The following is a 12,626-nucleotide window of genomic DNA, read 5'->3' as shown; positions in this document are numbered from 1 at the left end:
AGTCAGTTGATATGATGCAAGCTGGCTGATATTGATGTTGATGTTGACATAGACTAGATCAAAGGCAGTGCTCTGTGTGTGTGTGTTTGTTGTACCAATCTCGAATTTGGCGCTGTGGATCTGCTGCGTGCGTAGAATATCGATCAACCTCATACATGGTCCCTATATCATAGCAGTGACCCGATGCACGGTCCCGGTCCCATTTCCAATCCCGAGGTGTCATCGTAGCTTGACCGGTCGAAGCTAGGCTAAGCCATATTCGTGCAAGACAAATTCCACCTATGATGAGAGACAGCACTCGCGCTCTTCGACGAAGTTGATCAGGACTATCTGTTGATGGGAAGAGGGTTGGTTCAGAGTTGATCACCCCAATGCTGCAGTAGCAGTGCATACGAGCTGGTGCGGAGTCGACCGGCGCAGTCAAGGGAATTATACTCCGGTATTTACGGATCAACTGGCACGCCCTAATCCTGACAAATATGGTCAACGACCTCGGACACTCGGGTAGTCATAACAGGAAGGCCATCAACATGCTCGCCAGCAGATGAAGAGCTATAAGCACTCAAGCTGAACGAAGACTCAGCTTGCGATGTGGCGAGATGAGTAACTTACTGGATACTCGGATAACAAGCAGCAAGCGTGTCTTCCCCGGGAACGGTACCCGGGAAAATGACCGGAAGTCGGTTAACGCGATAAGATAGCGAAGTTGGGAGGTGTATCAAATCTCATCGTTGTAGTCCTTTTCCTTCGTCGTTCTCATCATCTCGCATCGACGTGAACCATCTCCAATATTTCGGCCAGCCCTACACTTGAATGATCTACGACTCAACTCGCATCTCATCGAAACCTCGAAGCACAGATCTTGCTAAATTACCCGCGCGTCCGATCTGGCGAATACCATGTTGTCAGGAGTAGCTCTGATCACCGGTGCTGGGGGGTGTGGTGAGTCGGCTCCTTCCCCTCTTTCTCTACCATCTCCATTCAGCTCGAAATATTCTGCTGGACTGTTGAGCTGATATCTGACTGTATGCGGGTGTATCAGGCATCGGTTCCGCCATCTCCCGCGCATTCGCCAAATCAGGAGCCACCAAACTGATTCTGACAGATATAAACCCCAAAACCCTCGCTCAGACAGTCGACGCTATCAAATCTGCTTCTTCTTCTTCTTCTTCTTCAGCAGCAGGGGCGGGAGGTATACCGCCTGAAATCTTAGCTTTAGACGGTGATATCTCCGACACGCGATTTATCGACCACCTATTCGATCAAGTCAGAAGCAAATTCGGTAGATTAGATTACGCGATCAACAATGCAGGTATATCAGGGAACAACCAGCCGTCGGATCAAAGTAGTATCAGTGATTTCGATAAGATCACGAATATCAATTATAGGGCCTTGTGGTATTGCTCCAAGAAGGAATTAGAGATTATGAAGACCCAAGAGATAAGCTCGCAGGCGCAAACGCAAACGCAAATGCAAGCGCAAGGTAGGGGTCAAAGAGGAAGTATAGTGAATATTGCGAGTCAGTTGGGTATAGTTGGACGACCTGATGCTCGTGAGTCGGATTCCTTCAGCCCTCTTGAGTATTGGGATCGACACACTCCATTACTTGATTATGGAAATGATGCAATGCTTTCTCGCATCATCGCTTGAGGATCTGTAATAGGAAGACAGAAGAACGCTGATCCTCTCAATATCGTGTCTGTAGCCATATACTGCGCCTCGAAATCAGCAGTGATAGGTCTAACAAGATGCGACGCGATCGACGCTGCGCCATACCAAATCAGAGTCAATGCCGTCTGTCCAGGTGAGCGTCTACGCCTCTCTTTTCTCGACTTATCTTATCGCACGTTCTACCTCTTCATCGTGATTTACTACCGCGTTTTCTGCGTCTGTATGTGACAGTAGATCGATCGTCAATATTGACCCCATGCAATGAAATAGGCATAATACACACCCCAATGACCGACAACTCTCTCCGACCGGCCCTGATAGAGGGTAAGAAGGATATGCAGAGACCCATGGATCTGACTGAATCAGTCAATATCGCACCCATGAGACGCATGGGCACGCCCGAAGAAGTCGCGGACGTAGTAGTTTTTCTCAGTTCGGAGAAGGCGAGCTTCGTACAAGGTGCAAGTTGGGTAGTGGATGGTGGTTACACGATCAACTGAGTACGAAACTTGGGAAAGGGTTGATGTATATTTGTATATTTGTATATATGTATATGCATACATGCGATATATTCTATTCCGATTTATGCGATATGGTACTCGTGCTCAAAGTATATACAGATATCTAAACATTTTAAGGGGCCGTCTCTATCCAAGCACGCACGTCAGGAACTTATCACATCATGTCTTGTCGTATCATAACCATCTTTGACAGCTTCCAACACGTCGACCAATCCAAAACGTCGACAGAAGGAATAAACGCAACTCACATCACGCCCACACACACGTAATCATTTCCGCTTCATCTCAACCAAGATCCCATCCAACAAATTATCAGTAACCCACCGTCCCGCCGCGGGAGGAGTCAAATAACTACCTCCCACACCACTTTCTAACCAAGCTACCGTCCCCAATCTACCTATACTAAGCATCATCACCCAGGTCCACAGCTTGCCCCATGGTCCTCGTACTTTACGTCCTGTCGTGCGTTTGAAGAATACCTCGGCGATACAGCCCAGTCCGCTCAGCGGGAAAATCAGGAAGATAGGTAAGAGTGGTGGATGGGGGGTCATTGTGAATTGGCCGATGGAGTGCATCGCCCCTGATAGTACGAAAGAGGTGAATAGGATCGTCCCTGAGTTGATGGGGATTCGGAGGAGTCGTAAGATCAGTGTGGAATATAGGATGAAGTGGTGCTGAAGACGGCGAAGAAAGTTTTATTATCAGCTTTTCCGACATTTCATGCAATTTGAAAATCAGTTCCATATTCATATTGTCCTCATGGATGTAATGGAGGATGAAATATGGGCAATGGTTGACGAAGAGCGGGTGATAAGTTGGAAACCACAAACTCACCCTGAAAAACTGATGCCATCTCTTCCCCCAGAAATCCAACAAACTATCCGATGCCAGGGGATTATCGAAAATATCCACTTCCCACGATTCCGTCTCCCACAATCCACTAGCTACCAGTAGCCCACCTAAGAGATGATATCCCGCTGCAATACCCAGCCAGACACCAGTGGCTACGCTGATCTCAGTGATCACTTCTACAAGCCACCACGGGGCTACCACCTCCCCTATGACTCCTTTCAATATCGGGAAGACAATGAACTGATTTTCATGTGAGAATTTGTATAAGGCGTTGGGTACAGGATGGTCCGCTCCGATCGTGTTAGGTCCATAGTGCCGTATTAGGTGTAAACAGGCATCGAAGATCACGTAGTTTCTCAAAGCGATGTATAGGTGTCTTCTGACTGATTGGAAGCGGGTCCGTTTCACCTTGGGCCAGGGTAACCATTTTTCTTTCACCCGCTCGACGTTATTAGGTATACTCTGATGCCGCTGACTCAGTTCAATTCCGCCGTCAATGACGTCTGTATCGTCTTTCGAGGGTGATATGTGGCCGTTCTTTTGGGGATGAGCGTGTCCAGAATCAACCTTGCCGTTTTGATCTAGATCTATAGCGCCCAATCCTATCCAACGGGCATTGACAGCGACGTCCAGAGCGGCGATCAAGGGATGTCTGCCCTTCGCCTCGAAGTATCGGTCTAACAATGGGCCTTCGATGAAGCTGAATTCGAGATATCGAGCTACCAGGTGCATCGTCCCGATTCCCAGACCGTTATTTATTGCGTTGAGCCATGGTTCTGTGGTCGTGATTATACAGAGGGATCAGATCAGCTGGGACATTAACAGACTTTTGAGAATCGCTCAGTGGTGCAATGGCAGAAAGAAGCGAAGCGCGCACAGTCGCCTTAGTGCCTTTGATTTAATGATCAAATGGAGACAGTACAGCTCTCCACAATGCAATGAGCGAGTCTAGGGGCGAAGGGCGCTTGAAAGTCGGGCTCACGAGTCAACCTATAACAACACCCCGCTCTAGCTATCAACACCGCCCCCACCACTCCCACCGCTATCCTATAATACCTTGTCCCTTCATAGCGTAGCAACAACGCTTGGACATATAGAGGAACCAGCGGAATCACGAAGAGGTGATACCAGTTATCCCATGTTAATTGTTCGCCGTTGGTGATTACATATTCGTGCAATGGTTGGAATGGTCCGAAGGGCGTTGAAGGGGTGAAGAACGGTATTGGATTCAGCATATAAATATACTCCAGTGGCAAAATGGGAATTAGAATCGATGTCAATAATGTCGGATGTTGGTCAAACTTTCTTTTAGGTTTTTGAAATTGGGGAAGTACGACCGCGAGTTGAGAGTTGAGATCTAGGTCTCTTGGTCAGAAGTAATGATAGATCTAGTCGTCGTAAGACCGCCGAGCGATGTTAAGAAAGAGTGGTTTATGTATCCTCGACATGTACAGGCACCAAGCACGACGCAAAGTCGCAAAAATAATCAATCCGATCGAAGTCGAACGAATGACGCGTTTGACTTTCAACCTCCGCTGTGACCACAAAAAGACCTTTCAGCCGGAAAAAGCAACAGGTCACTCAGTATAAACCTATATCATGATCACAATCTTGCATAGTCATATAACAAGAGAAGCAAGATTACAATAATCAATACGCAATAATCAAGGTGTATATATTATGTCATGGTCAACAAGAAACAATAAATGTAGGGTATATATACTGTATAACTGGGAATCCGAATCCTGCTGGGAAGTTTTATCGTGGGTCATTACTGTTATCAGTGCTGGTGCTGGTACTGGTACTGGTACTGGTACTGGTACTGGTACTGGTACTGTTGAAAGCGATCCAAGGAATGGAAAGATGAATTATTAAAGTGATTGTAAGTGCAATAGCCAAATCATGGCTTTTATTGTGGAACCCAAACTGGCATCTAGGTTTCAGAGATTGTTTTAAAGAGCTCGGATCGCATTTGAAGGTAACATGGTGTAGGAGAATCTTGTGCGCGGAGACCGAAACTTTCGGAGGGGCTCATTACCCCTTGATGCTTTAACGGAAACAACCACAAGTCAAGAGTCGGATGAATCCATTACCACCCTTTTCTTGTCTTCCGCCCGTATGGTAATCGCCCTCTCCGACTTGTTGCGAGTTCGCAGCTGTATTGCCCGGTCGGCCGTTGACGTTCATCGGTGATATAGCCTGTAGACCCGCTTGAGACTGTATTGCGACATTGGAAGGGTCATAAGAGTCGTTGGCGGTTCCAGGGTGAAGGGCGTTGGCAGAGGCGAAGGGATGAGCTGAGCCGGATGTAGGATTGTTGGTGCCTTGTTGCGATTGTCGTCTCGATTGGGGGAGGGGTGAAGGAGCAGATACGCCTATTATGGCTTGGTTTGAAGCATTCGGTAATGCACTGCCAGCACCGGATTTCCTTTGTTTCCTTTCACACCGTCAGACCGGTTTCTTCGGCTAAATCGCGAGCAAGAAAGAAGGAAAACTCACAAAGGTGACGGTTGCTGGGCACCTGCGGATCCGTTCCGTAATTTGTCTACTCTATCTCGGTATTCTCTATCTCGTGTTCTGGTGTTATGTCGAGACACCTCTGCTTGAGCGGCGCTTTGTCGCTATTCACGCATTGGCGAGTCAGCTTACCTCGCAAGTCTCGACGAGTCGGACATGATCTTGGAAGCTGACTTACCCCATTCATCTCCCAACCTTTACCACCGTTCAACATCATCCAATCATACATCCCATCATCTTGATCCCCAATATTCTGCAATGCTAAATCAAACAAGCCCCGAAGGAAGTCGTAATCCGGAGTTTCGTCAAAAGTCAATTTTCGCACGTAGTTGAGATAGATAGAGAACTCGTCTAAGCACAAAAGGTGAATATAAGCTATCTCTCTCGAGGATCGCGGCTGACGAAATAGCTTACTTGGATAACCCTCGACTAATTCTGCAATTGGTGTAGTCTGCTTCTTCTCTCCGATCTTCTCGTATTTCTGCTTGTTGGTCGCAGCTTTCAGACCTTGCCATGGCAAACCTCCCCTCAAGAAGTAGAAAAACACGTGGCCTAATGCTTCCAAATCATCTCGACGAGATTGCTCTAGCAGAAAAGCAAGATCAGCTTAGGGCCGCGTCTGGATGGCGTCCAGAGTTCGCAAAAGCTGACTCACCTCGACCCAAATGGGTGTTGATACTCATGTAACGAGCAGTTCCGCTCAAACTCTTCCTCTCCCGGTAAGGAATATGTTGTTTACTGCGAAAGTACAACAATCAGCTTGTCGACGTCAAGCGTACTTTAGAGGGTTCCTTACGTTTTTGGATCTCTATATTGCTTGGCCATACCAAAGTCTACCACATGTATAGTGTTCGCTCCCTTCGTGCCCGGACGTCCAATAAGGAAATTATCAGGCTTGATATCTCTGTAGATCAAGTTCTTCTCGTGAATCGTTTGTACTCTCGAAAGCTGCACCAATAACCATAAATTAGCGTGACTGATTTGATTGGACGCACGGACCATTGACATTGACGGACAGGGACATACCATTTGTTTGGCAGTCATACAACAAGTTTTCACCGAGAACTTCCTCCCGCACATGTCAAACAGGTCTTCCAGCGATGGACCCAGCAAGTCAATTACCAAGATATTGTGCAACCCCTCCTGCCCGAAATAATATACTTGAGGTATACCGACTATACATCACGAAACATCGAACGATAAGCATCATCCTCTCGCATTTGACTGACACCGAGGTGGGGGTCCATGCGTTTGAATTTTGGACACGTACGGCATCCAGATAATATCTTGTAACTTCTGTATTCATCTCTCAATTGTGGTGCATCAGATTTACGCGGTTCCTAAGGTACCAAGATAGCCTGTCAGCAGCTGATTCGGGTTTGACAGATAGCAAAAGGGGATACTCACGAATTTGATAGCGACCGTCTGAGAATTTAACAGGTTTGTACCTATCACACGACATGATGATTTAGATAAGAGTCAAAGCCATACGTGAACGAAGAAAGAGGAGAGGACACACCTTCGAAAATCACACCGAAAGAACCTTCTCCAATCTTCTTGCCCACCCTATAATGTACACCTACGATATTGCTCGAGCTCGACGAATGGCTACCTGACGAAGAGAGATGCGCTCCAGGGTTGGAAGAGCCTATAACGTGTGTCGTAGCCATTATATCGATATGTACCGAGAATTATGAGTGGGAGTTGTTTCGGACAGTAAGCTGTGGATACTGCAAATGAACAGTGTATGGAGTTGGAGGATCAGTCGGACTGAAGGGAAGGGACCAAGGGATTACGCGCGAAGGAGGAAGCGACAGGGAGGAGGGGGCTTGAGCTTTGTCGAGGTGGACTGGGTATTTTGCTTTTTTACGTTGTGATCGAGCTTGTTCGCCGCGGTGCTCGAAGCGGCTTTGGCGATGGCGAGTATGAAGATGGTAAGGAGTGTGTAAGTATAGGACGAGATAGAATGAGAAACAGAGAGGTGATAGATTGGATTAGATTGAAGGTGGATTAAGTTGTTTTGTACGAAGTCCTACTCTAAATGGGATTTACCTATTTCCTTATTTCCTTATTGCTATTTCCTATTTCCTATTATTTACTACTGCGCTGTGCCCCCCTTTCAGGGCCTAGAATTCAATCACTCACCAAACGCCTAATCCGGCAATATACGGGAATACAACCATGTACCACCATACATACCATACATACACGCGTCTTAGACATAGATGCATGCAAAACATTGACCTACTTCGTTCGGCAGCCTGCGTCTCAACTCTTGCAAAATCCCAAAATAAAATATACCCTTGAAGCGTTAGATTCACTGTTGGTGGTCAAATAGAAGGGAGTCAGACGGTACACCGGAAGAAAGACATTTGTCTACCAGAAAACGAACGCTTCGAGGCCCCCTTGCATCTTCGTCTCGTCTTCCTCCCTTCCGTCTTTCCTGCCAAATCCTCATACGCCGTTCAACTGAGTGGCCAAGCTAGACAAAGCTCAGAAAGCTACGAGCGATGGCTTCTATCGAAAGCTATGTTGATCGTAAGTCGCGCTCGATTATTCTTTTTGCCCGTTCTGGGACTGATCTCAATCGCCTCATCAGATCTCGTCCAAGTAATTCTTTACGATGGACGTATAATAGTGGTGAGTCATCAGTCGGATCAGTGCGGTGTATCTTTACTCACGCAGGAGATTTTCTTAGGGCAAATTGAAAGGCTATGATCCTCGAACGAACTTGATACTGGCAGATTGCGTGGAGAGGGAATACTCGATAGATCAAGGTGTGGAGATGATACCATTAGGGCTATATATGATCAAGGGTGATAATGTGTGAGCTTGATCGTCACTTCTACACAGTACACCAAGCTCACAGAGTCCATTTGACTGGTTGGCTGCAGTGCCTTGGTGGCTGAAATAGACGAGGAGAAGGATAGCACGATCGATTATACCGAGATCAAGGCGGAACCTTTGGGCGAAATACATCACTAGTAATTTTCCTCAGTCCAATTATGGGAAGACGACCACGGAGAGGGAGCAGGATGAACGACCTCATCAGCATACGTGAGAATATGGAAGACCGTAAAGATGTTTGAGCCATGGAGGACAGACAATCCATGATAGAAATCAGAAATCAGCATAGTTCTGCGAATTCGCGGGAGGAGAGAAAAAAACGCTCGATAATAAAAGAATAACACACTTGTCAAGACGAAGTGCTCAATTGTCAAGTTGATAGATAGAATAAAGGTGAATATACCCATCAAAAGTCCGATTGGTGATTCGATACCAAGCATATCCCCGTATCAGTCTTCCTATGCACCATAATGCATCATGCTGCCATGGAGAATCCGTGGAGATGCGCTCAAGTAACTTGGACTACCAAGTGAGGATGAAAGGAAATTGATACTGATAAAGGGTAAGAATGCGAATGACCAAGCCGGAACCCGGTCCTATATAGGTTGAGACTGCTGTGGCGCCTAATTAACCGTAGGATACAGGACTAGAGGCTTTTCCCTACTTCTCGACACGAACCCAATCATCCTCCGCATCAGTCTGTCTGAGGTAACCTCCTTCTCCGGGATCAGTCGCGCCATCAGCTGAGTGTGTAAGAAGCTCATGGTCGATCATAATCAAGTGACGCTCCAATAATTCAGCGGAAACAGGCACCTCGGGGTCGTACTCTAGGTTCCTGAATTCCTGGTTGAAGTCTGAGAAATCGTCGTACTCGCCCTCTGCTGGGACTGAGACTGATGTGCGTCGTGTCCTTTCACCTGCTGACCACGGAGCCATGTAAGACTCGGAGTCACCTGCAATCGGTATGCCTCCGGGGCGATCAGTTTTGAAACCTGAATGATTGAGTTGTTGCTTTCCGCTTAAAGAATCGAGACGAGCGACATACTCGTGGATGCCACAGCCAGTGGAGAAGTATCGATTTTCCCAGTATTCAGAGTACTTATGGGGATAGTCTCGAGAGACGTCGCGCAGACACCCATTGAAGACAGTTACTTTGTCAGGATGAACAGCCACGAATACAGAGCGACGGCCAGACGGATCGGCAGATGGCCTGAACGATCTCAAGTGGCGATCGTAAACGGGGGAGAAGGTGATTATTTTCGGATCAGGCCCAAACGTGGCTGCTCGTTCTGGTCTCTTGAAGCGACCTCCGTCGGACGAGTCTGCACTGATCCCTTGTTCTAATGATTGGAGGCGTCGAGACCCGCTTCCTAGACCTTTTGATTTGACTTGGTCCAGGCGGTCATCATTCTCCAGAACGCCTCGTAGATACACGTAGTCGACTCCGAGTTTCTTGCCCGATAAGGTCGAAGGGTCGATGATAACATGATCGTACCCGAAACGAGATTTCACCTGAAACGAGATCAGTGCTTAACCACGGATCCCCTACTAGTGTAACACAGGCCATGCAATTGTTATTTCTCTTCCTCTTCCTCTTCTTTACTCAGACTTCGACTTTCTCAACAGATTAGCATGTCCCAATCCCCAAAGAAGCCTCAGACACCCCCACGCCTCATCCAGCAAGCAGTTGATCGCTGGAAGTCTATGCCAGAGTCAGACAGACCTAGCAAGCGAAATTTTGCTCAAGAGAACAACATTCCCTATACAACTTTCTGTCATCGACTATCTGGACGGGTCAATCGCTTAGAAGCTCATAAACATCAACAAATCCTCTCCCCAGTCGAAGAAGAATGCCTGATAGATCATATGCGACGCATGGGTTCAACAGGGCATCCACTCCGCCCTGCTTAAGTAATAGAGCTTGCCAGTCAGATGAGGCTCAAGCGACACCAGCTATCTCCCTCCTCGCTGCCATACACTGTTCCTCGGCCCACTTGGCTGCCCCTGGCTTCACAAGCTTCGACAGCGCTACCCTCAGATCAAGAGTGTCTGGTCTCGGAAGATTGAAGCCACGCGGTTTGTTGCAACCTCACCAACCTCACCTGAGAATCTTGCCCCCTGGTTCTGCGAAATACGAGACCTTCTGGACAAGAATCACTACGCTCCAGCCAACATTTACAACATGGATGAGACTGGCTATGCCATTGGTGAATCTCAATCGACGCGAGTGATGGTGGTCATTGAGAAGGGAGAAGGACTGGGAAGTAGGAAGGGAAATAGGAAAGCGACCAAGGCAATACCAGGGAGACAGGAATGGGTCACCACTGTTGAGTGTGTCAGCGCTGCAGGGGTTGCGCTTCCTCCCCTTGTGATCTTTAAATCAAAAGGATCGTTCAATACAGGCTGGCTGCCTGAAGATCTGCAGATACAAGGCTGGCAATGGTCTACCAGCGCGTCCGGGTGGATCAACAACAACATTGCCTATCAATGGCTGATCAGCGTCTTCCAGCCGAACACAAAACCAACCGACCCTCTTGAACGCCGCCTTCTGATTGTTGATGGCCATGGAAGTCATGTTCAAGCTCGAATGATAGCTTTCTGTATCGAGAACAACATAGACCTCATGATCCTGCCGCCCCATTCCTCCCATGTCACACAGCCCCTTGATGTTGGTATCTTTCGCCCCTTGAAAGCGTCCATGACAAGAGAGGTCGATCACTTTGCCTCATATGACAATACACGAGTCCAGCGATACACCTGGGTCTCATGGCTTGCTGCAGCTTGCACCATGGCCTTGACATCGCAGAACATATCAGCTGGATGGAAATATGCCGGTCTACACCCTTACATGCCTCATCTGGTCCTAGAGGAAGCAATTCGACGCCAGCAGGCTGTTCCCCAGCCTCGACCTGCATTGGCATCCCTTTCCCGGCAGAATCGAGCCTTCATATTGGATCATGGCGAAGATCTATCTCTGGAAGCCAAAGAATACTTCTCAAAGCTGTCAAGCGCCCTCGAGTGAGTCTACACAGATAACACCATGCTGGAAAGACAGAATGAAGTGATCCAGCGTCAGCTGGACGCTAAGAAGAAGAAGCGCAAGGCCACTATCTCAGTCAAGGATGTAGGACAGCACTGCTTCAGTACCCTCGAGATCTTAGCAAAGGCAATTGCTATTGAGAAAGAAAGAGCAGCGAAGAAGAAAGGGAAGAGGAAGCAGACAGCTGGCGAAGATGAGGAGGAGGAGGATGACGACGATGAGGAGGAGGAGGATGACGACGATGAGGAGGAGGAGGCTGGCGATGGAATTGAGCTGGAGGAGCTGGAGGAGACGCTTTACATTGATGCTACCACGGGTCTTAGGACCAACGCTCGACTTGGATCGCCTGTAGAAGATGAACAGTGATGCAAACAGGCCTGTCACATCACAATCTGTTGCCATTTATCTATTGAAAACGACGCTTTGCTCTGCTAGATATCTCGTTTCGGGTACGATCATGTTATCGGATTTCTTTACGAAGTCTCGATACGAAGCTAGCTGCGGGTCCTGCAATTATTTCAAGTCAGTGAACGGGGATAGCGGGAGGGTTGACGTCTCTCTTGACTCACTAAATTCATGCGCGGTCGCTGGCATCTTTAGCACTGGTCAACTGGTGGCGAGGGCCGTATTTGATCTAAGTGAAATGGGGAAGATGGCATTGCATCAGTCGAGATCTTCAATAGAATTTTTGACCGTTTGACGAAAGAATGCTCAGCTACAGACGAGGATTCGAAATCTCACTTGGCTTCGGGCATAACAAAAGATGTCGTTTGAATTGGAAATCGTTCAAGAGTTGCAAATGCTATTGGTAAAATTGTCGGACATTGACTCGGCATCGCCTCAAAGAGGAGACTCGACCCTCGCCGTGATTTTAGAAAGCCCTGACAGCGCTGATCGTCTCATCTCGAGCTTGACTGGGCCGCGAGATACTGCAGCTCGCATGAAGTATGATCCATAGGTGGCTGCGTATGAATGAAGGGAGCGCCTCGGAGCGCTTGATCGCTGAACATCGCATGCGCTTGTCATGGGAAAGCCGGGCGTCGGACAACGCAGGCCAGCTGCGCAGCGCCCTCGACTCTTCGCGCATGATGTCAGCCGATCTTTTGTGTACCATGACGATCAATGACGGTAGAGTGCAAGTCGTTAAGGATATACAGAGTCACGCTTCTTTGGAGCTA

General features: G+C 47.9%; 6 protein-coding genes across 6 annotated transcripts; 3 read left to right on the top strand and 3 right to left on the bottom strand.

Annotated features, from left to right (window-relative positions):
* Positions 1 to 899: 899 nt before the first annotated feature.
* On the top strand, positions 900 to 2,171 carry I303_102698 (uncharacterized protein; the record flags this gene model as incomplete). Its single annotated transcript, XM_018406049.1, has 4 exons — positions 900 to 942; positions 1,043 to 1,552; positions 1,706 to 1,804; positions 1,942 to 2,171. The coding sequence occupies 4 exons, from the start codon at positions 900 to 902 to the stop codon at positions 2,169 to 2,171; spliced, it is 882 nt and encodes a 293-aa protein (XP_018264543.1).
* Positions 2,172 to 2,461: 290 nt separating this feature from the next.
* Positions 2,462 to 4,279, bottom strand: I303_102697 (uncharacterized protein; the record flags this gene model as incomplete). The annotated part of the gene is made up of 3 exons (XM_018406048.1): positions 2,462 to 2,866; positions 3,027 to 3,820; positions 4,027 to 4,279. The coding sequence occupies 3 exons, from the start codon at positions 4,277 to 4,279 to the stop codon at positions 2,462 to 2,464; spliced, it is 1,452 nt and encodes a 483-aa protein (XP_018264542.1).
* An 814-nt stretch (positions 4,280 to 5,093) lies between these two features.
* On the bottom strand, positions 5,094 to 7,231 carry I303_102696 (uncharacterized protein; the record flags this gene model as incomplete). The annotated part of the gene is made up of 10 exons (XM_018406047.1): positions 5,094 to 5,481; positions 5,544 to 5,665; positions 5,740 to 5,912; positions 5,976 to 6,146; positions 6,217 to 6,299; positions 6,358 to 6,509; positions 6,588 to 6,736; positions 6,832 to 6,901; positions 6,969 to 7,009; positions 7,081 to 7,231. The coding sequence occupies 10 exons, from the start codon at positions 7,229 to 7,231 to the stop codon at positions 5,094 to 5,096; spliced, it is 1,500 nt and encodes a 499-aa protein (XP_018264541.1).
* Positions 7,232 to 8,071: 840 nt separating this feature from the next.
* I303_102695 (uncharacterized protein) lies at positions 8,072 to 8,546 on the top strand (the record flags this gene model as incomplete). The annotated part of the gene is made up of 4 exons (XM_018406046.1): positions 8,072 to 8,099; positions 8,161 to 8,201; positions 8,260 to 8,387; positions 8,456 to 8,546. The coding sequence occupies 4 exons, from the start codon at positions 8,072 to 8,074 to the stop codon at positions 8,544 to 8,546; spliced, it is 288 nt and encodes a 95-aa protein (XP_018264540.1).
* A 522-nt stretch (positions 8,547 to 9,068) lies between these two features.
* I303_102694 (uncharacterized protein) lies at positions 9,069 to 9,547 on the bottom strand (the record flags this gene model as incomplete). Its single annotated transcript, XM_065968604.1, has 2 exons — positions 9,069 to 9,361; positions 9,454 to 9,547. The coding sequence occupies 2 exons, from the start codon at positions 9,545 to 9,547 to the stop codon at positions 9,069 to 9,071; spliced, it is 387 nt and encodes a 128-aa protein (XP_065824676.1).
* A 1,901-nt stretch (positions 9,548 to 11,448) lies between these two features.
* Positions 11,449 to 11,814, top strand: I303_102693 (uncharacterized protein; the record flags this gene model as incomplete). Its single annotated transcript, XM_065968603.1, has 1 exon — positions 11,449 to 11,814. One exon carries the CDS (start codon positions 11,449 to 11,451, stop codon positions 11,812 to 11,814), a length of 366 nt encoding a protein of 121 aa, XP_065824675.1.
* Positions 11,815 to 12,626: the final 812 nt, after the last annotated feature.

The sequence above is a fragment of the Kwoniella dejecticola genome, chromosome 3 (genome assembly GCF_000512565.2).
Source record: "Kwoniella dejecticola CBS 10117 chromosome 3, complete sequence".
NCBI classification, from domain to species: Eukaryota; Fungi; Basidiomycota; class Tremellomycetes; order Tremellales; family Cryptococcaceae; genus Kwoniella; species Kwoniella dejecticola.
Note: the sequence above shows the minus strand (reverse complement) of the source record. Positions and strands in the feature narration are given on the sequence as shown.